This window comes from Camarhynchus parvulus, chromosome 27 (genome assembly GCF_901933205.1).
Source record: "Camarhynchus parvulus chromosome 27, STF_HiC, whole genome shotgun sequence".
Lineage (NCBI taxonomy): Eukaryota > Metazoa > Chordata > Aves > Passeriformes > Thraupidae > Camarhynchus > Camarhynchus parvulus.
In genome coordinates, this window is record NC_044597.1 from 4088762 (window position 1) to 4116416 (window position 27655).

Genomic DNA, 27655 nt, shown 5'->3' on the forward strand with positions numbered 1-27655 from the left:
GAAATAGTGAAGACATTTGTGGCCCTGTTCTGGGGGACACATTACAGCCCACTGTCTGTTCCCAGGGTTTGAAAATCCCAGTGAGAGAGACTAAATGGGAGATTGTCTCTGCTATTTTTTGTTAAATCAATTATTTCAAGCAGGGGAGCAATAGAGAGCAATAGACGAATCCCAACACTAAGAGTGTGATAAGGATTCTTCCCAGTGACAGCTTTTTAATAGGATAGGGAAGGCAATTTTTGCTTTCCCCATTTTCATCCCTGGGGATTTGAGGCTTTTCAGGTTGCTGTAACCCAAGGCACAAGGTGATGGCTGTGATGTACCGTGAGTTTTCTTCTCCAGAAAGCAAATGTCAGCAGACATATATTAAGAATTATTATTATATTAAGAATACTAAACTAAACTATACTAAAGAATGTTAAAGAATACAGAAAGCATACTGATAGAAGGCTAAAAGATACTAATGAAAAACGCATGACTCTTTTCAGATCCTCAACACAGCTTGGCTGTGATTGGCTAATAAGTCAAAACAATTCACATGAAACCAATGAAACAACCACCTGTTGGATAAACAATCTTCAAACCACATTCTAAAGCAGCAGAACACAGGAGAAGCAAATGAGATAATATCGTTTTCCTTTTTCTCTGAGTCTTCTCAGCTTCCCAGGACAGAAGTCCTGCTGAAGGGATTTTTCCAGAAAATATGACTGTAACGGGCGTGGACGTTGATGTTCTTCCCTTGTCTCCCTTTCCAGTGCGCTTTGCACCCTACAGACCCCCCGACATCTCCCTGAAGCCGCTGCTCTTCGAGGTGCCCAGCATCACCACCGAGTCGGTGTTCGTGGGCCGGGACTGGGTGTTCCACGAGATCGACGCGCAGCTGCAGAGCTCCAACGCCAGCGTCAACCGCGGCGTGGTCATCGTCGGCAACATCGGCTTCGGCAAAACTGCCATCATCTCCAGGCTGGTGGCGCTCAGCTGCCACGGCACCAGGATGAGGCAGATCGCTTCTGATAGCCCCCACGCCTCTCCAAAACGTAAGGATGTGGGTCTCCAAAACTCAGAGGTTTTGCGGCAGCTTTTAGAGTGGGCTTGGCTGAAATAATCCCGTTTCTCTTCAGGCCCAAGGAATCAGCTTAGTCTTTGTTGTCAAGCAAAGGAAGGACCTTTGAAAGTGTGTCATAGAAGCCCTGAATGGTTTGGGTTGGAAGAACTTTAAAGATTATCTCATTCCCACCCCCTGCCATAGGCAGAGGCACCTTCCACTATCCCAGGTTGCTCCAAGCCTCATCCAACCTGGCCTTGGATACTTGCAGAGATGGGGCAGCCACAGCTTCCCTGGGCAACCTGTGCCAGGGCCTCCCCACCCTCACAGGGAACAATTTCTTCCTAATACCTAATCTAAATTCTTCCTAATCTAAATCTACCTTCCTTCAGCTTGAGGCCGTTCCCTCTTGTCCTATCCCTCCATGCCCTTGTTTAAAGTCCCTCTTCAGCTCTCTTGGAGTCCCTTTAGGTACTGCTACAGACAGCCTTTATACTGCTCCTGTTCCAAAGCTGCTTTTTGAAGAGTCAGAATAGGCTGTCTGGCTTAAAAACATCACAGACTTTCTCTGGCTGGGAAGCCTCCAATTTTAGAACCATAGAATCACAGAATGGTTTGGGTTTGAAGGGACCTTTAAAGGTCATGTAGTCCAATCCCCCTGCTCATGACATCTCCAGCCAGATCAGGCAGTTAGTATTCTATGATTGTAAATCCATGCCAATGCATTCTTCTTCCCATACAGATTGTTTATCTCCTTGAATCATGGTGTAAATATTCCATGCAGGTCACCAGCTCCTGTAGGCTCAGGACCCAAGATTGCTCTACCTCCTCTGGTCCCATCCAATTCCCATCACTACCCACTGGCAGGTTTGCAGGTAGAGATGACAACATTTTGAAATCACTCAGCTTTCAGTGAGTGAGTAAGACAGGACTAAAAATACTGAGTTAGGTACCTGAAGGTATCTTTAAGGATGTAGGTCACTGTATCTCAGTGAAGCTGTAGTTAAATCTGTTTACTGGAAATGCTGTGCTCTTGCCCTATCAGAAGAGCAGAAATGTCACTGGGATTGGCATGTTGAACAGTGTCACTTGTCAGAGCTAAATAAACAATGTGTAGTGAAAGGCAGGGCTTGTTTCTATATTTTACCTGCAGCTCTGCAGTGCACCAGCTGTGAGTGTGTGTCCCCAGTCTCCTTAGGATGATGGTGGACATTAAAGATCAGGCTGTGCTAAACTCCTTCTGGACTAAAAGTTGGATTTCTCACATGGGGTGCCTTGCACCCTTTGTCCACAGATGATGAAGATCCTTGGTCCCACCTAACACATTGTTTTACTTCACTCTGGTCTGTCCCTGGAGTTGAAAGCTGAATGATTCCTCAGTGTTAGTTGTTAGGATGGAAACCTTCAGAATCAGTAATTAATTAGACTTGATTTCCTAAAGAGATCACAAATCTAGCTATAGAAGATAATTATTCTGCAAGATCCTTGCGGGTCCCTTCCAATTCAGGGTATTCTATGATTCATCTCTGATTTTGTGATAAGTTTCTTTGTCATTTCTTTTTCCACATGCTGGAAAAAATCTATTATGCTGATTAAATCTATGCTAATTAATACGTGCTAATCAGGTGGTCTGACTCTCATATGGCAGTTGTGCAATCAGCTAATTAAACTGGCTTCAATGCAGCCTCATACTTCTAATTCCTCTCGTAGAAAATTAATACAGGTGACAGTGGTGTTATGCTCAGAATCAAGAAAGTGCCTCATTCTAACACATTCAGGGTTTAATTATGGAGGCAGCAGTCGTTCTCCTCTGTTGTTTGCCATTAAATGGGTCATTGTTTGCATGATTATTTCCAGTCAAGCTCAGGGATGCATTGCAGCAATCCAGTCAGGAGAATCCTCTGCCAGCACAGACTGCACTTCAGAGTGGTGTTGTTCTTAAAATAATCAATAATTAGACATCACCAAGTGCTGCATGTTGTGGTGCCATTCAAAAACCCTCCATATGAGTACTTTGAAATGAAAATAAAAATAGTTTGGGAATGTTATCCACAAAGGCCAGGTGGATGAGCTTCTGTAGCAATCTGCTGGTAAAGCCAATTTCTGCTTTACCAGGCAAAAGAAGCAGCTAAAATGTACTAGAACAGAGTTAAACTTGCCAGAGATGATTCCAGGATAATTTATTATTTGCTTGCAAGCCTTTTCCAGATCCTTGTGCTGCTCCTGCTCCTCTCCCCCTGATTAAATTAATGGGCTTCAGATGGCTGTATTAGCTGGGGCTCTTTGTTTATTTATGTTAGAAAATAGGCCTGTAATTCAGAAAAATCGGCTGTCTGTGCTGAAGGAGGACTTGGAACCAAATTAACCAGCCATTGTTCATAACAAGGGAAGGTCTGTTGGCAGAAGTGGAGAGCAGGAGAGCTCTGCACTCAAATCCACCAAACCTGAAAGCAGAGCCTGCCGGAGGGCCCAGTTCACTCCATTATTGTCATTATTTAGAAGTCAATGAAATTACAGTGGGGAAGATGAATAAGACCAAACTCAAGGCTTTTTCTTAGTGGTCCTTTTCTGCTTCCAAAAGAAGTTTCTTGAGAAGCCTCTGGCCTGGAAATCCCTGAGATCCCAACCAGAGCATTTGTGGGAAGTATTTTTAACCTAGGAAACAGCAGCTGCCTGGCTTTCAATAATAATGTCAGTGCTTGTCCCAACCTCTTCCCTTGGACAGATGTGGATGCCAACCGGGAGCTGCCCTTGGCACAGCCGCCCTCTGCCCACACGTCCATCGCGAGCGGGAGCTGCCCGGGGACGCCCGAGATGCGGCGGCGCCAGGAGGAGGCCATGAGGAGATTGGCCTCGCAGGTATGGCACTGCCTGCTCAGGGCTGGGGGCTCTTGGGGAAAAGGGCCATGAGGAGATTGGCCTCACAGGTATGGCACTGCTTGCTCAAGACTGGTGGCTCTTGGAGAAAAGGGCCATGAGGAGATTGGACTCCTGCTTGGGGCTGGGAGCTCCTGGCGAAAAGGGCCATGAGGAGATTGGCCTCGCAGGTACGGCACCTGCTTGGGGCCGGGGGGCCCTGGGGAAAGGGCCATGTGGAAATTGGCCCTACAGGTATGGCACTGCCTGCTCAGGGCTGGGGGCTCTTGGGGAAAAGGGCCATGCAGAGATTGGACTCCTGCCTGGGGCTGGGAGCTCCTGGCGAAAAGGGCCATGAGGAGATTGGCCTCGCAGGTACGGCACTGCCTCCTCGGGGCTGGGGGCTCCTGGGGAAAAGGGAAGCCATGCGGAGATTGGCCTTGCAGGTATGGCACTGCCTCTTCGGGGCTGGGGGCTCCTGGGGAAAAGGGAAGCCATGCAGAGATTGGCCTTGCAGGTATGGCACTGCCTCCTCGGGGCTGGGGGCTCCTGGGGAAAAGGGCAGCCATGCAGAGATTGGCCTTGCAGGTATGGCACTGCCTGCTTGGGGCTGGGGGCTCCTGGGGAAAAGGGAAGCCATGCGGAGATTGGCCTTGCAGGTATGGCACTGCCTCTTCGGGGCTGGGGGCTCCTGGGGAAAAGGGAAGCCATGTGGAGATTGGCCTTGGAGGTACAGAACTGCCCACTCGGGGCTGGAGGCTCCTGGGGAAAAGAGCCATGTGGAGATTGGCCTCCTGCTTGGGGCTCCTTGGGAAAAGGGCCATGCAGAGATTGGCCTCAGAGGTATGGCATTGCCTGCTCAGGGCTGGGGGCTCCTTGGGAAAACAGCAGCTTTAGTCCTTGGAACTTCTCAAGCCACTCCTTGGAACTTCTCCCTCTTGACGTCACTTGGAAAAATCCCTGCGTTCAAATACTCACTTGGAGTGCCTCAAGAGAGACTTCTGGAAGGGGTTTTAGTACCCAGGGAAGTTATTTCTCAAAAATGAAACTCACTCTAGATCAAATGCACCTCCCTGTTACTCTGAGGGTTTGTCTTTCACAGCCACCCTACTTTCTCATTGCAAATGTTAGGATATGACACAATTATTGGAATAATTGTGTTTTTTCTTCAGCACTGAGAACAAAATTGCCCAGTGTTTGAGCAGTGTTTTGTTTGAAAAGGGCAGGCACTGCACTTGGGGAAGGCACAAGCTGAGTGTTAATGCTGTGTGTGCGCTTGGGAATTTTTTTGAAAATTCTCCAAAGTAGACCATAGCCTTTGGAACAATACACAAATTACTTGCTGTTTTGGCAGGAATGGTTTGTATGGAACATATGGAACACTGTCATTTATGTATGTAAGATTTACAGCTTGAATTTTATTGTATTACTGAGATTTAACCCTAATTCTGTGGAGTTGGGAAGGTGCCATTCTATTACTTTGAAATCCAAGGAGTTTGTTCTTGCTCCTCCTCCACCTTTTGGGAAGATGGGAGCAGGTAATGCTTTCCTGTCACCTGCTCCCACTTCAGAGAGGAAAACAGCAAGAAAAGTCTCTGAAGTTATTTTCAAGTTGTTTTGCTTGGGTTTTTGTGCCAGATGCTGTCTTGTCCTGTCTGCTTTCCTGCTGCACACAGATAGCCAGGCAGGTAGCATGTGCTGCATAAACAAATACTAAGATTTGATACTCTCCTCTTCCACATGGAGTTCTTGAAAGGAATGCAATGCCCAGGTCTGGTTTTGTTCAGGTTGCATTAGTCATTGTATTCCTTGCAAATCTGAAGCTCTGCAGACTACCAGAAAGGGCAGTAAAGTGTGCTATCTCTGCTTAAAATACCTCATCTATCACTTCCCCTGAGTGCTTAAGTCATCCTGCTGGGTATGTAATTGATAAATGGATGCTAGTTTAGCTTGTTTCCTCCTGGAAAAAGTAAGGAATATGGCTCTTTCAAACACTGTGTCACAGCATAGATTGCTCACTGAAGATTTTTTTGCATCTCTGATGACTGGAGAAAGAGCTAAAAACAATCCTTACAGCCAAAATTAAAGTAAGAATAGGTTGTTGTACCTTGGCTGCAGACTCTTTAGGAAGGGTTTTAAGGTCCTTTGGTCTGTCTGGATGGAAAAGTGTTTTTTGGATGTGTGTGTTTTATAGTTGTGTTTACACTGAAGTCAGAATGGAAGCACAGAAGTGTTGACAGTGATGGACAACCACAATTGTCAGGGTTATTTTAGGAGTTAGATGAACCATATGTGAGGAGCTGGAGAAAGCTGTGTGCAGATGTTCCACCTCTGCCTGCACTGAGCAGAGAAGAATGTTCTCAGATTGGGCTGAGGTCCCTGTGCTGGAGAAATGCAGATCATTACAAAAGCAGATTAATAATATACAAACAGTCTTAGGTAATGGCTGGTACAGGCTCCAGAATGCTGGTGGGAAGCTCGTTGTCCTCTCACCCACTCCCCTTCCCTCTGAAAATGTCACTTATCCCAATATTCAGAAGTTGTGTATCTGTGATGACAGAAATGAAAGGTGAGCAAACAGTTGCTTTTCCTCCTCTGGATTACTCAGGGTTGTACTTTTATGCCTGGTTTTTATACAGTAAATTCTTGAGGGCAAAGTTTGCATTTAGCTCTTAATGTCAGAGATGAACAAATCATTAATTTTAGAACTATGTAACTGCTGACTGGCAAGCAGGAGCTCGACTTGGTCCTGCCATGCTGACCTTTCCTTTTCCCTGAAGGTTTATCCTTTACTCACAGAGGATTTTTAATGGACTGGCTACCCAGTTTTAACTAACCCATTGAACAGCTTTATTCTTCGGGTTTCTGGATGCTGTGTGGTGGCTTGTGGTAGCAGCACTTTAACAAATGGACCTGAAACCCAGCTCAGCTACACTAATGGGTTGTACCCCGTGCAGAGCAGCTGGTGGAGGAGCTGCACATCCATTGCATTAGTTCATTTTTCTGATGCTGAGCACAGCTGGTGGCTCCAGAGGCTCTTCTCCCCATCCTCCAAGCCATATCCAAAGCATCACTAACATTGCTGCAGGCATATAAAAACAGAGTGCTCCTACCCTACACAGAGGTGAAGGGATTCATTGCTGCTGAGCCTTGATGCCCTGGGCCACTAATGAGTTTCAGAAAGCATTTACCAGCATACTCAGCTATATAAAGGTAATGAACATTCCCAATAAACTGGGTCACACGTGCCACATACTGGGTCACAGTCACATGCAGTGCTAATGGCCATTTCCATTTTCCCAGCCAGCATTGTGCCTGGCGTGTGGCATAGTGGCAGGTCAAAGTCTTACACTGCATTTATTTGAAGCTATTTTGTATGGGTCAAAAAAAAAAATCTTGTTAAATGTTAAAATACAGTGCTGAAGCCCTTTAAGAGCCCTGGAGGGAGTGGAGTGTTGCTGTGAGCTCAGGGGTCTGGGAGGTTGGTCCAAGGGGGGTTGGCTGCTCTTGCACGACATGCTTCCAGAAGGAAACCAAGACAAACCACAGAGGAGGTGTGATGGCAAATTCTGGCTCAGGTTGCATTTTCTAAGAACGTCATTCTGCCTTGTTTGAACCTGTTTGGGGTGAGTCCCATCCACGCCAGCCCCTTGCCACCCTGGAGGCTCTTACACTTCTCACATTCACCTGGTCTCATTCCCAAGGGTGGAACAGGATTGGAAACCTTGAAAAGTTTTACAGTGTGAGAATACTGCTTCCCACCCAGCTCCATGTAAGTGAGGAGCCTGATTCTCAGCCCCATCTCCAGCACCAGGCTCCACTCGCAGCACTGACTTTTGGCAGCCTCTCTGTGATTTGAGAGAAAATGTCACAGAGAATAAATAACATCAAGATGAAATTCTGGCTCAGGTTGCATTTTCTAAGACCGTCATTCTGCCTTTGCTTTGGTTGACTTCCCAGAATCTTCCTTTGCTTACTGCTTTAGCTTCAGATCCACCCATTAAGCATTATGTTTATCCTACTGGTTATAAGGCTTAGTTGATGCGCCAGTAAATCGAGCACAGGGATCAGAAATCATGGAATCATAGAACTGCTAAGGTTTGAAAAGACCTCTTAAGGTCATCAAGTCCATCTGTAATGCATGAGAAGTGGCTGAAATTAATTGGGTTGTAATTGCATGTGTGTCCCAAAATCTGATGATGATGATGATTATGGGTGACCCTTTTTCCATGACATGACTCTTCAGATTCCTGGAAGAAATTAATTGGCCTTTCATTAAAAGAAACTATTTTTGTGTCTACACAGAAATTGCATAGGAAATCAGAGTAATTTCTGTTAGTGGAACCTGATATCAAGGAATGGCAACTTGCAAACTTCATTCTGTGAAATGCACAAGTTATAATCCCCAAATAAATAGGATTGATGAAAAGAAATCATTACCCCTGTAATTACTTAACGTAGTGCTGTTCTCTAAGGGAATTCATTATATTTTAACTGTCTGGTAGGAAAAATTCTGTAAGGAATTTGGAGGTATCCATTAAAACTTAAATACACGTATTAGAGCTTGATGCTTGAAATAACAGCCCAGCTTTCTCATCGCTGTGTGTGTCACACCTCGTTTTGACTGGGAAAGGAAATTACTGCATTATATCCCATGGGTAATTTCATATTGAAAATTAAAAGCCAGTGCTGAACCAGCAGTGGGTGAGGACTCCACAGCCTGATGTGTTCATTCCTTGGTACCATCCTTCTCTGCCCTTGCCACCCTGGAGCCTCCTGCAATCTAAGGGACAGGTTTTGCAGGTGGAGAGACAGAAAGCCTTTATCATGTCCAGAGCCATGGGCACATTTCATCCCAGCTTCCCTGAGCTCCAGAGGAGCTTTTCCTTTTCACAGTGTTCTCAGCTATATTGTCCTTCCCAAGTTCAAAAATGCAATTTATTTTGCAACATTCTGTGCTACAGTGCTCCAGGGCAGTGGTGGTTTTGGTACAGAACTGCTCCCACCTGCCTTGCTGGGATATTTTTGGATACTCAGTGATATTTGAAAAGAAAACCCAGTCCAGAATGGGAGCTGGAGAAAAGCTTTGTGCCCTGGCAGAGGCTCATTCCAAATGGGCAGGCAGTGCCTGAGGCTGGAGGCAGCAAGGGAGCAGGAGAAGCTGGGCTGGAGTGGTGCCAGAGCAGCTTCCCAGGGGATTCGCAAACAGACACAGATTTTTGAGGGCCATTTTTATATTGCAAAAGAAAACAAGAAACTTGGCAGCATGGCCTGAGAAGATATCACTGGTTTTCTGCTTATTTGAATAAGCAGGCAGAATGTAGCAGGGTTCTAGCAGAGTTTGCTGAGCTGGAAAAGTCAGAGGAAAGCTGGGAAAAGGAGAACTTTTTTTTTCTTTATTTTTTAAATTGAATTAATTTTTTTAATGGAGTGTGGGATCACAATGTATGAGTAAAGTACAGTGAGCTGCCATCACCCCCGCCTCAGGGGAATCTGTACCTGCGGTGCTGCCTCGCTGTGATGGACTCAAGGAGTGCTGTCTGTCCACTTCCACAGAGCTTGACATGTGAAAACAAAGCACATAAAGAATAAGTTCAAGAAAACAATCACAAGTTTTTACTGGCACCAAGTTCTTAAACAGAACTCAGAGCACAATCCAAGCTCAGCACAGCACTTCAGAGATGTCAGCCACTGTCACTGTCTGTCTCTGCAGACAGCTACGGCTTAATTTCATTTATTCCTCAGGAGGGAGGTCCAGTCATTTTTCAGGATCAGTGCCTGTTTTTACCAACTGATTTGTCTGGATTCTTGTCATAGGTAGTTAACACTCATTGCTCTTAAAGACTTCACCTGTCAGAACAGCTCAAACTCACCAGCGGAAAAACCGCTGCTTTTACAGCTGTCCCTGCGTGGCTCTGATGAAGACACGGAATTTTTCATTCTTTTCTCTTTGCTAGGTCGTAGCTTACCACTACTGCCAGGCTGACAACGCCTACACCTGCCTGGTGCCCGAGTTCGTGCACAACGTGGCCGCCCTGCTCTGCCGCTCGCCGCAGTTCGTGGCGTACCGGGAGCAGCTGCTGCGCGAGCCGCACCTGCAGAGCCTGCTCAGCCTCCGCTCCTGCGTGCAGGACCCCATGGCCTCCTTCCGCAGGGGCGTCCTGGAGCCCCTGGAGAGCCTGCACAAAGGTACTGCTGTTCCCCGCCGTGCCCCAGCCTCCCATGTGCCTTTTTTTAATATGGTTTTTAAAGTGATGCTTAATTGCGTTATGGGCGTTTAAATGAAGCGATGGATTGGTCTGTCTGCATCGCTTCTCGAGCTGGAGGGAAGAGGTGGGATCTGGGCAAGCTGGGAAGACTGAGAATCATGGCATGCCTTGAGTTGGAAGGGACCTTAAAGCTCATCCCATTCCACCCCTGCCATGGGCAGGGACACCTTCCACTGTCTCAGGCTGCTCCAAGCCCCATCCAGCCTGGCCTTGGACACTTCCAGGGACCCAGCGACAGCTTCTCTGGGCACCTGTGCCAGGGCCTGACCACCCTCACAGGAAGGAATTTTTTCCCAGTATCCCATTTGGCCTTCCCTTTTCTTGCTTCTTTCATATCCCAAACCTGTTCTTGCAGTTCTCAAGGTGAATACAAGCAACCAGTTCCATTCACAGCACTGCTTACAGGCAAATGTTCTGATTTACTTGTGTAGGGGTGACTTTTTTTTCCCTTTCCCTGTCACTATTTCATGGGTTTTGGAGAATCTGAAGCTTTCACCAAAGGACTGGTATCATAAAAGTCCATAGACACCATGTGTAAAGCTTCTGGGGGAGCTGGTGACAAGCCTTATTCTGATAACAGAGCTTTTTCTAATACAGCATTGATTTTGTCTTCTTTTCTTTCTCCCCTCTGCAAGTTATAAGTAATTCATTGTGACAGTCACTAAATATAAGATCTTTGCTCGTTGCCATGAAAACTGTCAGAGCGTTGCAGAGTTCAAGACTGTTGTCCTGCAGAATCATGTTTATTACTGTGCCTGTGCTGCATCTTGGCTGCAAAAATAGTTCAGTTAATTTTGTTACCACCCTACACACTACAGTGTAAGATCCAACATGAAGGAGATGCAGCTTCTGGCAGATTCAAAGCCCTGATGTTCAAATCAGCTCTTCAAAACTGTGTCCAAGCTCTGAGCAGCAGCATCTGGGTCCAACCTGCCCTGTTGCACCAGGCACAAAGCATATGTAGAGCCAGCACAGCATGACAGTGGCTGGTTTTCCTGGCATGGAGAAATGTCACTGTGGAAGGAGTGTGGTTGCTCTTTCCTGTCATCACTCTTGGCAAAAAAAGAAAAAGGATGCATTTAGGAACCGCTGCTCTAGAGGAAAATAATTCTTTGTTATTACAGTAGCTCCTTGGGAGTTGTTTCTGCTCTTGATTTCAGAGTGTTTCGGAGGATTCTTATTTTTCTTGTCAAGGAGGTTGACCCCCATCTGCCCTAAATTCTGACACATAGTACATGTGAATAGCATATGCCATCAATAGACACAGATTTCACATTTTACACCTGGTTTTGAGTCTTATTAGACAAATTTACCATCGAGAAGATACCCCTTGAGCTTAAGATACAAGTCCAAATGTATCTCTACCATTAGTTGTAAAGCCATACTCAGCTCTCAGTGTCTGACATAGAAAAAATTACTGCATTGTCAGCATCACCTGGGTTACTGTATTCTCCAGCAGCAAAAAAATCCTGTTTAAACAGTCCATGATTTACTTCTTGTAGGATTTTCAAGGCCAGGTTGGAACAACAACAGGATGTTCCTGTCCCCAGCTGGAGGGTGGAACGAGATTATCTGTAAAGGTCAATATGCAATTAATGTATCATTAAAAAGGTGCTTCTGCTGTAGGTGTTTTCTTCTTTGGCAGTATCTGGTCATGGTTTAAAACTCTGTAGTGACGTTGCAGTACATTATGGTTGCTTGTCTACAGCCTATCCAATAAATGCTTTTTCTCTTTCTCTCAGAGAGGAAGATCCCTGATGAAGATTTCATTATATTAATTGATGGTTTAAATGAGGCTGAATTTCACAAGCCAGATTATGGAGACACCATAGTATCGTTCCTGAGCAAAATGATTGGAAAATTCCCTTCCTGGCTGAAGCTGGTTGTGACAGTCAGGACAAGTCTACAGGTATGTTGAGACCCAAAACAGGGATAAACTGTGTCATTGTCATTATAGGACTTTGGTAAAGAAGATCTTATTGGATGTTCTGGATTTGCTCAAAACCTTTATTTCGGGTTATTCTTTTGGCTTTTTTATTCTTGGATTTACATCCATGTCCTTAGGCTCACTCTACAGCTTTGGAAGGATCTAATCCATCATAGCTTATTTGTGTAAATTAAAAAAATCTGAGCAAATAGCTCAGATCATTTTCTGAGACTGTTCACATGCCAGTAGGGCCTGACTCATGGAGCCAGTAGGAAGGCTGCCAGACACCAGGCCCTGCCTTCCTAATGGCTCCATGTGGAAGAGCAAAGGAATTTGGATCTTCATTCCTTTCAGTGTGACCCAGAGCATGATGATTTCAGTCTGATTAGACCAAGAAGTTACACTCAGCTCAAGACTGTTGTGAGCAGGTCAGCAGGGAGCTGAGTGGTTCCAGCCCCATCAGGGCAGCCAGCCCCCACATAGTTGTTGTCACTGGGAATGGCAGCTGCTTCCCAAGATCCAGGAGAGCACAGATTTTTGCTGTTGAGTGCTGGGGTCCATTTTTTGCTCAGTAATGGAGTAAATTAAATATCATTTGGAAGAAATCTTTTTGTAATTGTAAGCAAATTGGATCCCAATGACTTGAATTCCTCATTTAATTAGGGCTTTTGCATCCATAAAGTCTTCACTGCCACTTGAGTTCACACAGTGCTCTCCCTCTCTATTTTGTTGGAGAGGTTATGGCTTTCCTGGAGTTGGCCTTGTACAGATCTGTTGCATCACTTCTCCTCTCCTCACAGTGACTGAGAGCACGTGAGGCAGGAATTTCTGTGGAGGGCCCTTTGGTAATCTTTGGTTTATATTAAACCAGGGAGTTCAGTAGATGGGCGAGGTGTCCTGCAGCAGGCAGACACAGTTGCTTTGCACTGGAAAGTACTCACTATTGTCTGTCCTGATGTTTCCGTGCATCTGTGGATGTAGAATGCAGAAGGATGCTCCCAGGGAGGTTCTTGGTCTCAGCTTCAGCAAGTTTCTTGTGCCCTCAGATCTGTCATCTGGGTGCCCTGGACAGCAGAAAGGGTGGAGGTCAATCCGTGGTTGGGAGGGACAGGAATAACAAGGGCACTGCTCTGTGTGAATTTACCAGCCCTTTCCATGGATGTACTGGTAGAAAGTGTCCCTTGTTTTCATATCAGTCATGTGTCACACAACCTGCTTGATTATAGATGGGAGTGTGAGGCCCTGAGGGCACAAACTGCTGTTTGTGTTCTTGCCCTGATGGAAGGTCTTAAAGGAGTCTCAAAGGTGCTATTGTAATCGAAACTAAGTCTGCTTAATGAATAGTAAACACTGCAGGCATGAGTATCTTTTTTTCTTTCTTTCTTTGTAGGAAATAATTAAGCTGTTGCCCTTCCACAGAATATTTTTGGATAGACTGGAAGAGAATGAAGCCATCGACCAGGACCTGCAGGCATACATCCTTCACCGGATACACAGCAGCTCGGAGATCCAGAACAACATCTCGCTCAACGGCAAAATGGACAACACTACGTTTGGCAAACTCAGTTCTCACCTCAAGACCTTGAGCCAAGGGTCCTACCTATACCTGAAACTTACTTTTGATCTCATAGAGAAAGGATACCTAGTTCTAAAAAGCTCCAGCTACAAAGTGGTGCCAGTGTCCCTGTCCGAAGTGTACCTGTTGCAGTGCAATATGAAGTTCCCAACACAGTCTTCCTTTGATCGGGTCATGCCTCTCTTGAACGTAGCAGTGGCTTCTCTGCACCCATTAACAGATGAACATATTTTTCAGGCCATTAATGCAGGTAACATTGAGGGCACTTTGGAGTGGGAGGACTTTCAGCAGAGGATGGAGAACCTTTCTATGTTTCTTATCAAACGTAGAGACATGACGCGAATGTTTGTTCATCCCTCTTTCCGAGAATGGCTTATTTGGAGAGAAGAAGGTGAAAAAACCAAGTTTCTTTGTGATCCGAGGTAAGCAAATGCTCTGAGAAATCAGAGCTTACCAATGTGTTACTCTACACTGTTGCCTGAATAATCTTATTTTACGAAGTTGCACATGGCTGTGGTTACTCTGTACACAGAGTTTGCTCGGTGTACACCGTAGGTCTCTGTGTTCTGTCCTGATCACCTGAAGTCTTTATGTTGTTCATGGAAAGAAATAAGCACCCCTGGGCACACACCTAACTTGGCAAACCTAACAGTCATCCTTAGAATGAGATGAGCTGTTCGTCAGGAGGCCCCAGGCTGCCTAGCTCAGTTATGAGCAGGGGCAGGTTACTCCTGCTATCTCAGTCCTGGAGAAGGGACATCATCATTCCTTTCTCCAAAGGTATCAAAAGCACAGGAAGTAGAAGATAAGTGGAAAGATGAGTAGTGTGGATACATCTTTTGTGGTTGCTTATTTTTCAAGTTGTGCTCCTCTTAGTTCTACTAAAGGTTTTTTTGAAAACAAAGAACAGAATTGTTCTGTAGTGATTTTGCACTGTAAATGCATCTGTAATCTCTGTCCTGAGAGCAGCTGAGTTCCTGGCTTAGCTCACAGGGAACAGAATTTAATCACAGTTAGATTTATATTCTCTAAGCCCAATGATCTTTATCAACAACATGACTTTTGTTTCTAGTGACAAGTGGAAACAGACCATCTGACTGTAATTCTCATCATTTACCCTCAGAAGTTTTGCTCCATTTTTCTGGCCATTTCTTAAAATTATAATCATGGGGCTTCCTCCATCCCAGTCACTCCCCCACTGGTGCTAGTGGTTTTGTGTGGCCTGGCTGCAAGAGAGTTTGCTGTGAGCTGGGTGAGGAGACAGCAGCCACTACTCCTGTCAATTATCATTGATCACACAGCACCTGCCAGAATGATCCCTAACAAGAGCAACTCGGAAAAATCACTGCTTTCCAAATCACTGCTTTCCATCAGTACCATGAAAATAGAATCTAGGTGCAGGATGCTACCCTGGTGGGTGAGGCATGTATTGGGTGCTCTGGGTGGTAACAGTGCCTATGGCTGAGTAACCTGGGCAGTGTGGGTGCAGAAATTCTCTTCATCCTCACATTGGTGGAAAGGGCACTCTCAGAGCACCAGATTCAGAAGGAAATTCAGATGTGCTGCATTTTAGATGTTTCTGCGCTGAAACAAAGTGTGTAATCAACAAGAAGGCACAAATCGGGCCGTGTTCACTCAACAGGTCACCAGAAAGATTTTTGCTCAAGATTTGAGTTGGGTGCTGCCTTGCCCAAGCATCACAAACACATTGTGCTGCCCTCAAGACTATTTAGGAGATTTTCAGATATCACTTTACATCTCTTATGTGCCATTATTGTGAGGAAATTAATGGTGACTTTATGGAGACCACTCATGCTCTGTGCAAGCAAAGTATCCCCACAGAGCTGACCTGGCTTGGCTCCTTCCCACAGGCAAAAAGAAATTCCAATGCATCAACAGGCTCTCACTACCACGAGCATGAGCCCATACATACTGGAGGACTAATATATATCTCTGATGTATAATGTGCACTAATTACATTATGCTCTGATGGTAACCAATGAAACCAGACACAATCCAGAGATAAATAGAGAGGAATCCCTGAGCTACAACATTCCACAAAATCCTCCTGTCCAGCTGATACTGAGCTCAGAGCATGGGAAACCCCGAGCAACAATTAAGCTAAGTCATGATTTTTCATTTTATTTCTTGGAAGAGAGGCAGAGCTGGCCACTGACAGAGCTCACAGCAGTAGCCTGTGAAAATTTGTCTGCATCTGGTTTGTTCACAGCCAGATGGATTTCTTTCTGCTCTCTTGGGCATTGAGAAGACATGACAACTGTACAGAGCAGTCCTACGTGAAGCAGTTTGACCCTACCCTGTCAGTACGGTGACAGTAGGTGAAGAATAAGGTTGCTGAGGCTGATATTTTTCCCTGCAAGAAGAGCTTTGAAGTGAAATGTGGGTTTGTGAAGCTGCTTTTAATTGACTGACCCTGACAGTGTGTCCAGGTGTGAGACCATTATGAAGGAAATTGAGATAATGGGCCTCATGTCCACTTATATCCCAGCACTGCAGCTGGGATAATCTCCCTGATTTCATTAGTGAGAGCGAGTTCTCATGTTCTCAGAAGCATGGAAAAGAGGGGAGGGGAGAGGAGGAACACCGTGTCCAGGAATTATCACATTTTTCTATGCTTTTAAGGAAAACAGCAGATCTCCACTCTCTGGGGTTTTGGTTAGCCTGTTGAGATGCTGACCCTCTTCTTTGAACCCTCATCATGTGTTTGCTGTCCAAAGCAAAGGCTAATTGGCTCTGAAGGGTAACGTTCTCACTGCTGCTCTCCCCAGAGAGGAACCCCTCCATTTTTTAACACAGGGCTCCAGTGAGGCATTTGTCAGAGCACTTAACCAGCATTGCAGTAACGACCTCCCCAGCCTGTCAGGCCAGCACATCAACCAAGTGGCTTCCTTGACAAATAGCATCAAACATTTTAGGGATAGACCCAATCCTTTGTGACTGGTGCTTGGAGAAAGTAGTTTTACTACACGTTCCTCCTACACTTGTATTTCTAAACCTAAATTCTGCTCTAATGGACTGCTTTTTTCTGCCCAGACTTAATCAGAAACTTCTATGCAATTATTTTCCATGTTTTTACAACACTAATAAATGTTTTATCCTTTTGCTGCTGCTGAAAGGGCTGTGAGCAAGACAGAAATGAAGTGATTTTCCCTGGCAAGGCAGTAAGAGAGCTGTAGTCAGATATGGACCCCAGAAGTGAAATTACTTTATCCAGGTTTAAGTGTAAACATCTGAGTTACTTGTCTAGACTTGCTTTATAGTCAGAGGAGAGAAATTAGAGTGATTAATTTCATCCTGAGCTGAAAGGCTGCAGGAGGTCAGATGAGGAGTGCCTGGGAAGCATCTCCTCCAGCTGAGTTATGAGGAATCTCAGGATGATGGACTCCCCAGGAGATGTTTCCAGCACTGACAAGGCTGGATGAAGTGAACCTTTCCAGGCTGCTCCTCTACCCTGCACACAGGGTTTTGAGGCAGATTCACAGATTTTCTTCCCTTGTTCAGGAAAGCTGAGTGGGATAAAGGTACTCTCAGTGCTGTTGCTGTATGAGTATCCCAGTTTGGGCTTTTGTGTCTCAGGGTGGCACTGGCCCAACCAACGTTGTGTGTGCTGGTGGTGGTGGCTGAGGGAAGAGGTTTTGTGCTGCATGGGGGTGTCCCAGCGTCCATGGGACCTTAGCAAAATGAAGCATTTTAGATCTTCACCTCAGGTGCTTCACCTCTGGCTTGGTGAAGCCAAAACTCGCCTAATGTTAGGGCCTGCCATCCAGGTGTCTGTTGCTCAGGCAGTCGCTCCCATCTCCTTGAGTCCTTGGAGCAGTTCATCTGGCCTCTTCTGGCTGCTGACCGGGGTGAGCTGAAGCCCAAACCCCAGTCCCTGTCTGGCCTGCAGGGTCACTGAGGCACAGACATGCTGCCCAGGGAGGTGACCTGTGCAGGACTGGAACTTGGCAGAGGTGGTTGGTGCCTTTGGTGTAGGTTTGCTGCTCCTAGGGCAGTGGGTTTTGAAGGATAAGCATTTTATGAACCCACAACAAGGCAATTTCCTCGCCTCTTCCCTCCTCTTCAACATCCATCAACCAAATCTGTTTGTCATACCCCAACTGAAGATACACTGCATGGATAAACATGCAGCAGCAATCCAGGCAGAAGGAAACAGCTCTCATCTAACACCCCAGTTGCCATGGTTTCTGGCAGAGCTGTCTTTCAGTACAATACACTGTAGGTATTTTACATTTTCCTTTTTCTCTCTTGGGATCGCATTGCGAGTGGAGACTTTTCCTGCACAAAATTAATGTTTTTATGTATTACCCAGCAAAATGATAGAGTGAAGGCTTTAGAGCAAAATTGGGGGTTTTGTTTTATTTTGATGGAGTGCTGAATCTGATTGACAAATAACAGTCCTCAGTGTAAAGAAAATTCATTTAGAAAGTTGGGAGAGAAAAGAAGTTGGCGAAAGTGATATTTCTAGCAATTCAGGAATAAACAAATAGCTTTAAATGGGGAGTTGGTCCTTGCATTACACATCTTCTTAAAAATTACCCCCAGGTCAGTCCTTCATATGATGCTCACTTGGGCATTATGGTGCATGGATTAATAGATTTTCTTTCTATTTATTGTAAGACTCTCAAAAGCTCTTAAAATACACTCAGATTGATTGCTAGCTGATATGATCAAGTGTTCACCAAAACCCAGCGTAGGTCTTAATTGTTTTCTCCACATCCATAAGGGATGGATTTTATTCAGCAAAGCAGAGGCATTGTTTGAATTCAAGGTGAGGCAGAATAATGGGTTTAGAATTTATTTGAATTCTTTATATATTAGGCAGAAAATTACAAATAATGCAGTGCCCACTAGTACCTTGTGGGGCCAGAGATGGAATAAACAGGTTTTCCAAATTGGAGAGGGGCTGCTGTCATTATTTAGCATTGCTTTACACTTGGAATTACCTCTCTTAATGTCTTTTTCATCGCTCCAGAGTGCCAGTTTTGTAGCTCTGAAAGTGTTGTAGCTCACAGTGGGCTTTCTGAGTGCCCCAAGGTACAGGCAGCACTCTCCACATCAGCCCAGCCACAAGGGACATGTTGTCATTTGTTTTGCCATCCTCAGCCAAGGGCTGGATGCCACATGCCACCAAAATACATGAGGTCAGGTTATTTCCTTGCCCAGCCTGCTGTCTGGTCATCTGCACTTGTGCAAGGCCTGTGCTCAGTTAGTGCAATTAATGACCAGATCTGGTTGTTCAAGACAATTTCCACAGCTCTAATTTTGGCAGAAATGTGGTAGAAGTGGTGGCTGATCTGTCATTTCAAGCAGAACTTCTCTGCACCCATTGAAAGGGAAGGAGAATACAACATTTCTCACTCTCTTAATTTACCCCTCAAGCCATATTTATTGAGTGCCATATTTGTGAATCACAGAGATGAGTCCATCATCATGTCCTCCAGTAAATTGGAGAGGCAAACCCAATCTGTTCACCAAGTATGGAGTGCTGACTCTGAGAATATAACTTTTAGATATCCCATATGTCTTCCAAAAATTTTTTTTTTGATTGCATGACTTGGAACCCAGTAATTCTGAAATGTAAAAGAATGGGTAGTAACTCAATAAAGTGAGTGTAGGAAACTTACCATATGCAAATTCCACATCTCCAGCATCTCAAAATATTAACTCTAGTCGGAGAATCATGGAGGGATTTGTGTTGAAAGGACTTCAAAGCCCATCCAGTTCCACCCCTGCCATGGGCTGGGACACTTTCCACTACACCAGGATGGTGCAAACCCCATCCAGCCTGGCCTGGGACACTTCCAGGGATGGGACAGCCACAGCTTTTCTGGGCAAGGACCTCACCAATCTCAGGGGGAACACTTTCTTCCCAATATCCCATCTAACCCTGCCCTCTGGCAGTGGGAAGCCATTCCCTGTCCTATTCCTCCAGGCCCTCTCCAGCTGTCTTGGAGTCCCTTTCTAATCTCATGCAGAAATCAGAGGTCAAAAATAAATGACTAAAGCCATTGGTAGCAAGCTGGGAATCTGTAAGAGGGATTTAGCAGTGCAGTGAAGTGACTTTTCTGCAGGTTTTCCCCTGAACTGCAGCTGCAGTGTCGGTTGGAAGAGACAAGGAGAAAAGGCACAGATTATAAATGGTGACAGATGAAATGGAGAGCAGATGTGATCAGTGCCACCATAAAGGACATCAGCAGAGCAGCTCGTTTTAACTGGCTCATTAGACATGCAAACCTCAGCACTGGGATGCAGGCAGGGGTTGAATAGATTCAGTATCTTAGGTTACTGTCCTCATAAAATCTGCTCTTTTTCTTTTCTTCTGGACTTTAAACTTCTGTCTGCTGGGCCATTTCCACATCTAAATGGAAGAAAATATTCACAGAATAATTCATCCCCTGGCACTGAGCCACCAAGAGAGGAGTGGAGTTAACCAGAAACTGATTGAAGAAAGAAATGTTACTGCATTTCTTCCTGTTACTTTATTCCTGAAATATTAAGACCCACTTTTAGAGCAAAATCATCTTCCAGCAGTGCAGGAGAGAGTAGCCTTGACTATCTTATTTGAATTTTTTTTATAATGTGAATTCCTTCCAAGTTGATTTGCAGTTATGACATCAGAGGGAAACTACATTACAAAAAAAAAAACAATAAATCAATTTAGGTGATAAACTGTTCCTTTGAGAGGGGTTCCTGGAGCTGAACTTGGACTCTCTGCAGGACAGACAGCCAGATATCCTTCTGCAGGGGAGAGGCTCTGGGCTTTGTCAGAGCACACATCAGTCTCTGCACTGCAGTTATGACATTACACTTGGCAGAGCTGAATAAAATGTGAATACACATCTTTTGAACACCAGATTCACTGGGCACAGTGTCAAATCTCTTGATTTGGGAACGTTTTCATGGGATTAGCTGGAAGAGGGGAGATGTGGGTATAAATCAGGGAATTTAGATGTTGGTAGGTTCAGAAGTGAACAGGACTGATTCTCATCTATTTTTTTACTTGTCTTTTACTCTAGTGTTACAATGCCTGAACACCAGAGTAATTTTAAACTCTTTTAAAATCTTTTTTTACCTGAGAACTGGAGGAGTTTAGATGATGCACAGATCTGGAAGCTTTCGATATTTTCTTTTGTATTAAATCTGCTGTGTTTCACTGCTCTTTGGTCACACCAGCATTTTATCAGTGAGACTTTGTCCTTTTCCATCTGTGACGTGAGGAATGAGGTCACCTGGGGACTGTGCTTGAGGTACCAACATCCAGCATCATCTTGCTCTGCACCCAGAGCTGTGTGTGACTCATGTTTGGGTGGATAAGGGACACTCGTGTAGAGATCAGATCCAGCATCTATTTTTAAGTGCATGGAGTGACAGGACAAGGGGGAATGGCTTCAGAATTACCTGAGAGTAGGTTTAAATTGGATATTAGGAAAGTGTTCTTTCCTGAGAGGGTGGGCAGGCCCTGGCACAGGGTGCTCAGAGCAGCTGAGGCTGCCCCTGGATCCCTGGCAGTGCCCAAGGCCAGGCTGGGCAGGGTTTGGAGCAACCTGGGACAGTGGGAGGTGTCCCTGCCATGGCAGAGTGGGACTGGATGGACTTTAAGGTCCCTTCCAACCCAAACCATTCCATAATTCCACATAACCTCATGTGCAGCCTTCTCTTACCTTCCTTAGAGCTGCTGTAGGTGTGCACTGGTTCGTGCTGTGTTGGAATGATTAGAGACTCATTTTAATGTCTTTTTTACATATATGCTTACACATATATAATTATTTATCTATATACACACTGTATATATGCACATTTCTACACACACACACCTCTGTGCCCATCTAAGCAGACTCCTGACCATGACAGGAGTTGATACAGGCACAGAGAGCAGATTAAAGCTGCAGGAGCTGAGCTGGCAGAGCTATTAATTTTTCACAAAAAAAAAAAACAACTTACATTAAAAATAGAAAAATCTCTGATGATAAACTCTGCAGTGGTGAAATTCAAAGCATATCATTTCACTGAGCTCCTTGATGTAGAAATCATTACTGCCACTCTGCTGTATTAAAGGGAAAAAAAAACCCTGTGCTGTTGCAGTCTGGTTTAGTTTCCAATTAATGTTGACAGAACAAGTATTTATCAAGCAGCTGAAAGCCAAGGTCTGGGAAGCATTGCAGAGGTAATGTAGTACTCATGAATACTGTACCTTATTCTGGGGTAGTTCGTACATGCTTTATTCATAACACCAAAGTCGTGGCTATAATGAAATTTAGGTAAATACTCTCCCCTCTGCAGCTGAAGAGCAATTTACAAGCTGACTGCCCTGGTGTGGAGCTGCACTTCAGTTCTTGCTGTGCAGAACAGGCACCTCAGAAGCTTCTGGATTTTCAGTTCTTGCTTAGGATTAATGCATTACAGATCCATTCAGAGCCTTCCTAAACATTCTCAAAGAGCTTTTCACCACCGAGCAAAAACCTGGTGTTACTTGCTCTCCTGTGATGTGGAACACAGAGGCAGAGGTGTGGCTGAAGAGACCTTGGGCACAGCCACTCACAATCTGGAGCAGAAGGATGCAGCTCCTGATCCTGTGCCTGAGGATCTCCCCAGAAGGGGAAGGAGCTGATGGCTCTGAATCGTGGAATCATAAAACCTCAGAATGTGTTGGAAAGGACCTTAAAGGCCATTCAGTCCAACCCTGTGCCATGGGCAGGGACACTTTCCACTGTCTTAGGTTACTCCAAACCCAGTCCAGCCTGTCCTTGGACATTTCCAGGAGGGGGCAGCCACAGGTGCTCTGGGAAACCTGTGCCAGGGCCTCACCACCCTCGCAGGGAAGCGTGTTTTCCTGATGTCTAATCAGGAATATACCTACTCTGTCAGTTTGAAGCTGTTCCCCCTTGATCTGTCACTCCAGATCCTTGTCCAGAGTCTCTCCAGCTCCCTGGACAGTGAATTACAAGTTCTTGAACTTGCACCACCAACCTTGGGGTGGAGCTGAACACCTTGGCCTCTGTCAAAACCCATCACAGCATTGTGAATCTGATGAGTTGATGGGATGGACTGAGGGTATTACAGCAATTACAGGTTTTCATCATCTGGCAGAATGGGGCTGGGTTCAATCCAGCAACTGGTGTTCCACTTGACTTCCAGCAGTATCTGGCACCACTCAAGCTGTGTTTCCTAGTCCCTTGTTTCCTTCTGATCTGTCTCTCCTTCCTTCCCATGGACATTCCCAGAGGTTAACCACTGTAATGAGCATTTGTCTGTCTTGTCTAATAGGAGACCTGACATTCTCCTCCCATTCCAAAGAGGGGGAGAGCCAAAGGAAGGCAAGGCAACAAGCTGGGGTTCACTCAAGGTGCTATAAGCACTCTCAGGGCCCTTCTGTTCCAGCTTTTTATGTTTTGTCCCTTCTGTTGGTGCTGTAGGGAGAGTTCTCACAGCACAGATGCATGGGAGCAGAGGCACTCCCTTGCACTAGGGCACGGTGATGAGTTTTCAGCACTCAGCTGAGGCATCAGAGCTGTGTTGTGATGGGCAGAGTCACCATCTGGAGAGGTTTTTCCTCCAGTCAGGGGAAGCATGGAGCAATGGGATCCCAGCACGGGCCGTGTGCCAGGCCAAGGTGTGGAGAGCAGCTTGACAGGCAAGAAAAGGGAGTTTTCTTCAATTTCTTTTTATGACCTCAGAGTGAAAGTACTGTAAGTCAATAAAAACATTTCAGAAAACAGTTATTTGAGTTGATGGTGCCTCTATAAACAGAGCAGCATTTTGGAATGAAGCACAACAGAATTCCTCACCAGTGCAACAGTTTTATTACCTGTAAATGGGATGTGGTGCTCTCTCACCTGTCCACACCTGGGGATCAAGTCCTGCCTCGTAAGAAAAATTATTATTTGTTTTTCCAGCAGGCACATTCTTGTCCTCCCAGCACCATGAGGGCTGACAGAGCATCACTGGGCTCTGCTCGCACAAATCCATGTGTTACCAATCCAAAAGGAGGTTCATTGGCAGGGCTCTGGGGACACCTTGCCAAAAACCTGGCCAGGGCATTAGAAGTCATTCACTTTTTTTTCTGAGTTTATTTTGAGATGGATAGTATTCATCCCTGAATGGGGATGAGCTGGTAAATCCCCACTGCTGTGAGAGCTTCTATCTTGTGTAATATTTACTAGATGTTTGGCCATCCAAGGTATTTCTTTGCTTTGCCAGACAGGGATGAGCTAATAACATTTCCTGTCCTTAAAAGCCCTTTTAAAGCCACAGTTGATATCATATTTTATTTTCCTTGGCTGGAAGGGGTTAGATTGCTTTTAGTGCAGTCACATTTTTATGTACTTCCAGAAATGAAGTGGCTTAAAAGGACTCCCTTGGGATCAGCCAGAGGCTTAAGGAAGAATATAATTTTGTTGGTAAAACCAAAAAAAAAAAATCACACAAACCACTGAGGTCCCAGGGTGGAGCCTCTCTGGCTCCTGCTCTGCTTGCTGCATGTCCTGCTATGGCATCCACACGTGCCTGGGGCACCTGCAGGAGCAGGTATTTGCTGATCTCACCCAGAAATTGTATTAAAACTTCACATTTCTGCATCATGTGTGTGTTTTGTGTGTCTGTGGAGAATCATCTTCTCGCATGTTTGAGAAGATTCAGCCATGTTGAACTTGCAGAATTACAAGATGGAAATCTGTAAATGTTTGAAGGTTTAAAAATGTCTGTAAAATCATCTTTAAAACAACAGAAGTTATTGTCTGATTTTTTTTTTTTGCCTTAAACAGGACTTGGTGTTTAGTTCAGTTAATTTGCTGTGGTTGTCAATCTGGCAGGGCATTGCCAGAAGCATCTTTATTACTGGAAAGGTGGAGAACATGTTTAGAAGGAGTTTTACAAAGCAATAAAGTTGTTTCATTCCATGGGACTGTCCACAAAGCCCAGATGTCATTTAAAGGACATTTTATTCAAAGTGTGGATATTTTAAATGTAGCATTTTCTAGTGGCTTCAGGTTGGTTACAAGCTTTGCGAATGTGGTTTGCCTCTGTGAAATGACAATAAAAGTAGCACTTCAGCTTTCATTGCATTGTACCTCTGGTGTTTCTAAATATACACCTACTCATAGAAAATATATATAGAAAATATGTTGGGGTTTGTTTTGTTTGCTGTTTGCCAATGTCTGAGGCATTTTGAGCTGTCAGTGATCACCAATAATAAAGGATGCAATTAGTTGTTGGTTTACAAGTGAGAATTCAGCCAGCACCGTTTCCCAAAGCTGGATGTGGTTGAAGGATTAACATTTTTGTCTTCAAAAACTCTTTTGAGAAATACTAACATACTTTTCCTTCTGATTTTAGGAGTGGCCACACACTACTTGCCTTCTGGTTTTCTCGACAAGAAGGAAAATTAAACAGACAGCAGACTATTGAACTGGGACATCACATTCTCAAAGCACATATTTTTAAGGTAACAAAAATTCAGATGAAGGTTTACACCAACCTCATCCACAGCACCAGCAGCACTCAGTCTTGTCATGGGGTTGCTGTAAGAAGTGTGATTGCTTGAGGCTGCTGAAGCATGTAGAAGTGAGTTTAGAAAATTGGCTGTGGTACCTAAGAAATCCTTAAAATTAAACCCTCCTTCAGATGGTAAATTCAGCAGATAGCCTCCTTACCTAAAATTGCTCTCTACCATAAGATGCTTCTTGCCCTGAAAGATGAATTCTTGTAGCAGCATCTAGGAAAAAAAGGAAATCTTTAAAAAAGAGTGGTTTTGAAGAGTCTAATGAAAATTTAGGTTGTAACAGGAAAATCTGATAGTTGTTGAAATTGGCTGATTGGTCCATCCTTCTCTTCACACTGATATTTAAGACCTGGGTAATTGAAAAGCAAATTTGGATGTGAGTACCAATGTGACCCATAAACTAAATATCATTCTTCCTGCTGGCCCAGGCACCAGAAGGTGGGAATGAGAGGGTGGATTTGTAAGGTCACAGGAAATGCAGATTTTCTTAAAAGTGTTAGGACCTGTGGGTGCTTAACACTAGGAAAAACAAGGCTGTATTTTTATCCGGTCTCTGTATGATGTAGATGTTGCATGAAGCTGGGATTTGTTTTTGCTGAAGGATTCACTCTGCCCCACTGTTCTGAAGGGGGAATTAGAAAAGGAAGATATGAGCTAAAAAATGAGAAGTAGGGCAAGCTTTTGCCTGAATGGTAACTGAATGATAATGGTGTTGAATGTACTTTTTCTTTAAGGGGTAAATGTCACCTTTTATGTCTTGCACTAATATCTAAGTATATATTTATATTCTAATGCAACAGTTAAGATTTCTATAGCATCTGTGATTATCTTCAGAGGGCTATTCTCAAAATATCTACCCTTTTCCTTTTCCTGATGGTGATTCAGGCAACTTATTTATAGGCTTGATAGTAGTATAACTATTTTTAAATTATTTTAACTGTTTATTGTAAAAATGCTTTCCCTTTCCAATTTCACCGTCCTGAGTTCATGAAATTTAATATTGACCTCTAATGTCTTGTGTTGTGTCATTTCAAAAGCAGCATTTAACAGTGGCTCAAATTCCTGACCTCTTTTTCCCTCAATACAGGCAGGTATTTTTTGTGGTTTAGCTCCCTGAATTTAAGGGAACAAGTACATGGAGCTGTTGTTTATAAGACCTTGTCTAATCTATTGCTTCTTTTGGTGATGAAACCATTTCAAATGGCAAATCTGTTGATGGCTAAGGTGATGCTGCAGATCATCTTTCACACAGAGGAATTAGAGGCTGCAGCCGAGTCCAGCAATGGGTTGGGATGATGATTCCCACACATCTTCCTTCAGAGGAAAGAAACCCCACCTTGTGCTGAGGTTTTGTGGCACCAGCATCATCCCAATCCCAGGCTCACAAACCAGACCTGGGACCCTGCAGGGGTGGACGTGACCACCCGGTGTGCGAGAGAGCAGAAAGCAGGGTTTGCATTTCGAGACAGAATTAAATGTGCAGTGCAAGATGCCTGTGCAGTTTCCATGGAATCAGCAGGCTTTCGTGGGAAATCAGTAGCAGAACAGCAGCATTCAGGGCGTACTGACAGCATGGCTCCTGCTGGAGTCACCATCCCAGCCCTCTGCTCTTCCATCCAGCTGTTCACTCCCATCTGTCGGGTATGAGGAAATTATGGCTCCTTCCACAGGAGGGAGAAACCTGCTTAAATATGCTCTGCCAATTAGGGGTGCTGGAAAATATGTCAGACCGTCAATATATTACATATAACCTGATCATGGACTCCAACAAGAAAATTTGGAGACAATCTGGTACAAGATACCAGGCTGTGGTTGAAAGTTCCTGAATTTATCTCACTGTGAGCAGATACTGTGTACTTTATTTAAAAAGAAAAAAAAACAGCAATCTGTGTTCCTAACATGGCATTTTGTGAGGGTGTTGAATGGATCTCGTTGCTCACACTTAAATCCTACCTTTCCTCAACCTTGGAGATGGCTGCATTACCTTTACAAGTAATTTTCTGCAAGCTTATTAATTGACTGTGAAGGTCAGATATGGCAAATTGTCACATTATCTTGGGTGTAGTCATTATTGTCCTAAAAGTCCTTTGAAATCCAGAGACCAGGAGGATCTGCTCAGTGTAACTGAGCAGATTTGTAAATGTGGATCTAAGTTCCTTCCTCTTTTTCAGGGTCTGAGTAAAAAAGTTGGGGTATCTTCCTCCATCCTGCAAGGGCTTTGGATCTCCTACAGTACTGAAGGTCTTTCAATGGCATTGGCATCTCTGAGAAATCTCTACACCCCAAACATAAAGGTACTGGAGGAAAAGTTGGAGAGCCGGGGGGTTCAGAATTCACACAAGAAGCTCCAGCAATGGGCAGTGACCATGCAGAGTATTCACTGGAGCCATGTCCAGTGTCCTGGCCAGGCTGAGCAGCTTGCTGGGTGTTTGTCCTGAGCTGACGAGAGGCCTTTAGTCAG

General features: G+C 44.7%; 1 protein-coding gene across 9 annotated transcripts in view; it reads left to right on the top strand.

Moving 5' to 3' along the window:
- TANC2 (tetratricopeptide repeat, ankyrin repeat and coiled-coil containing 2) overlaps positions 1-27655 on the top strand; it is a 142648-nt gene that overhangs the window by 94620 nt on the left and 20373 nt on the right. For all 9 annotated transcript variants that reach the window (XM_030966077.1, XM_030966074.1, XM_030966076.1 and 6 more), the window contains 7 exons: positions 756-1037; positions 3771-3904; positions 9859-10090; positions 11913-12079; positions 13488-14095; positions 25029-25137; positions 27366-27488. In XM_030966077.1, coding sequence (XP_030821937.1) covers positions 756-1037; positions 3771-3904; positions 9859-10090; positions 11913-12079; positions 13488-14095; positions 25029-25137; positions 27366-27488 — 1655 coding nt within the window. The remainder of the gene's footprint in view (positions 1-755; positions 1038-3770; positions 3905-9858; positions 10091-11912; positions 12080-13487; positions 14096-25028; positions 25138-27365; positions 27489-27655) is intronic.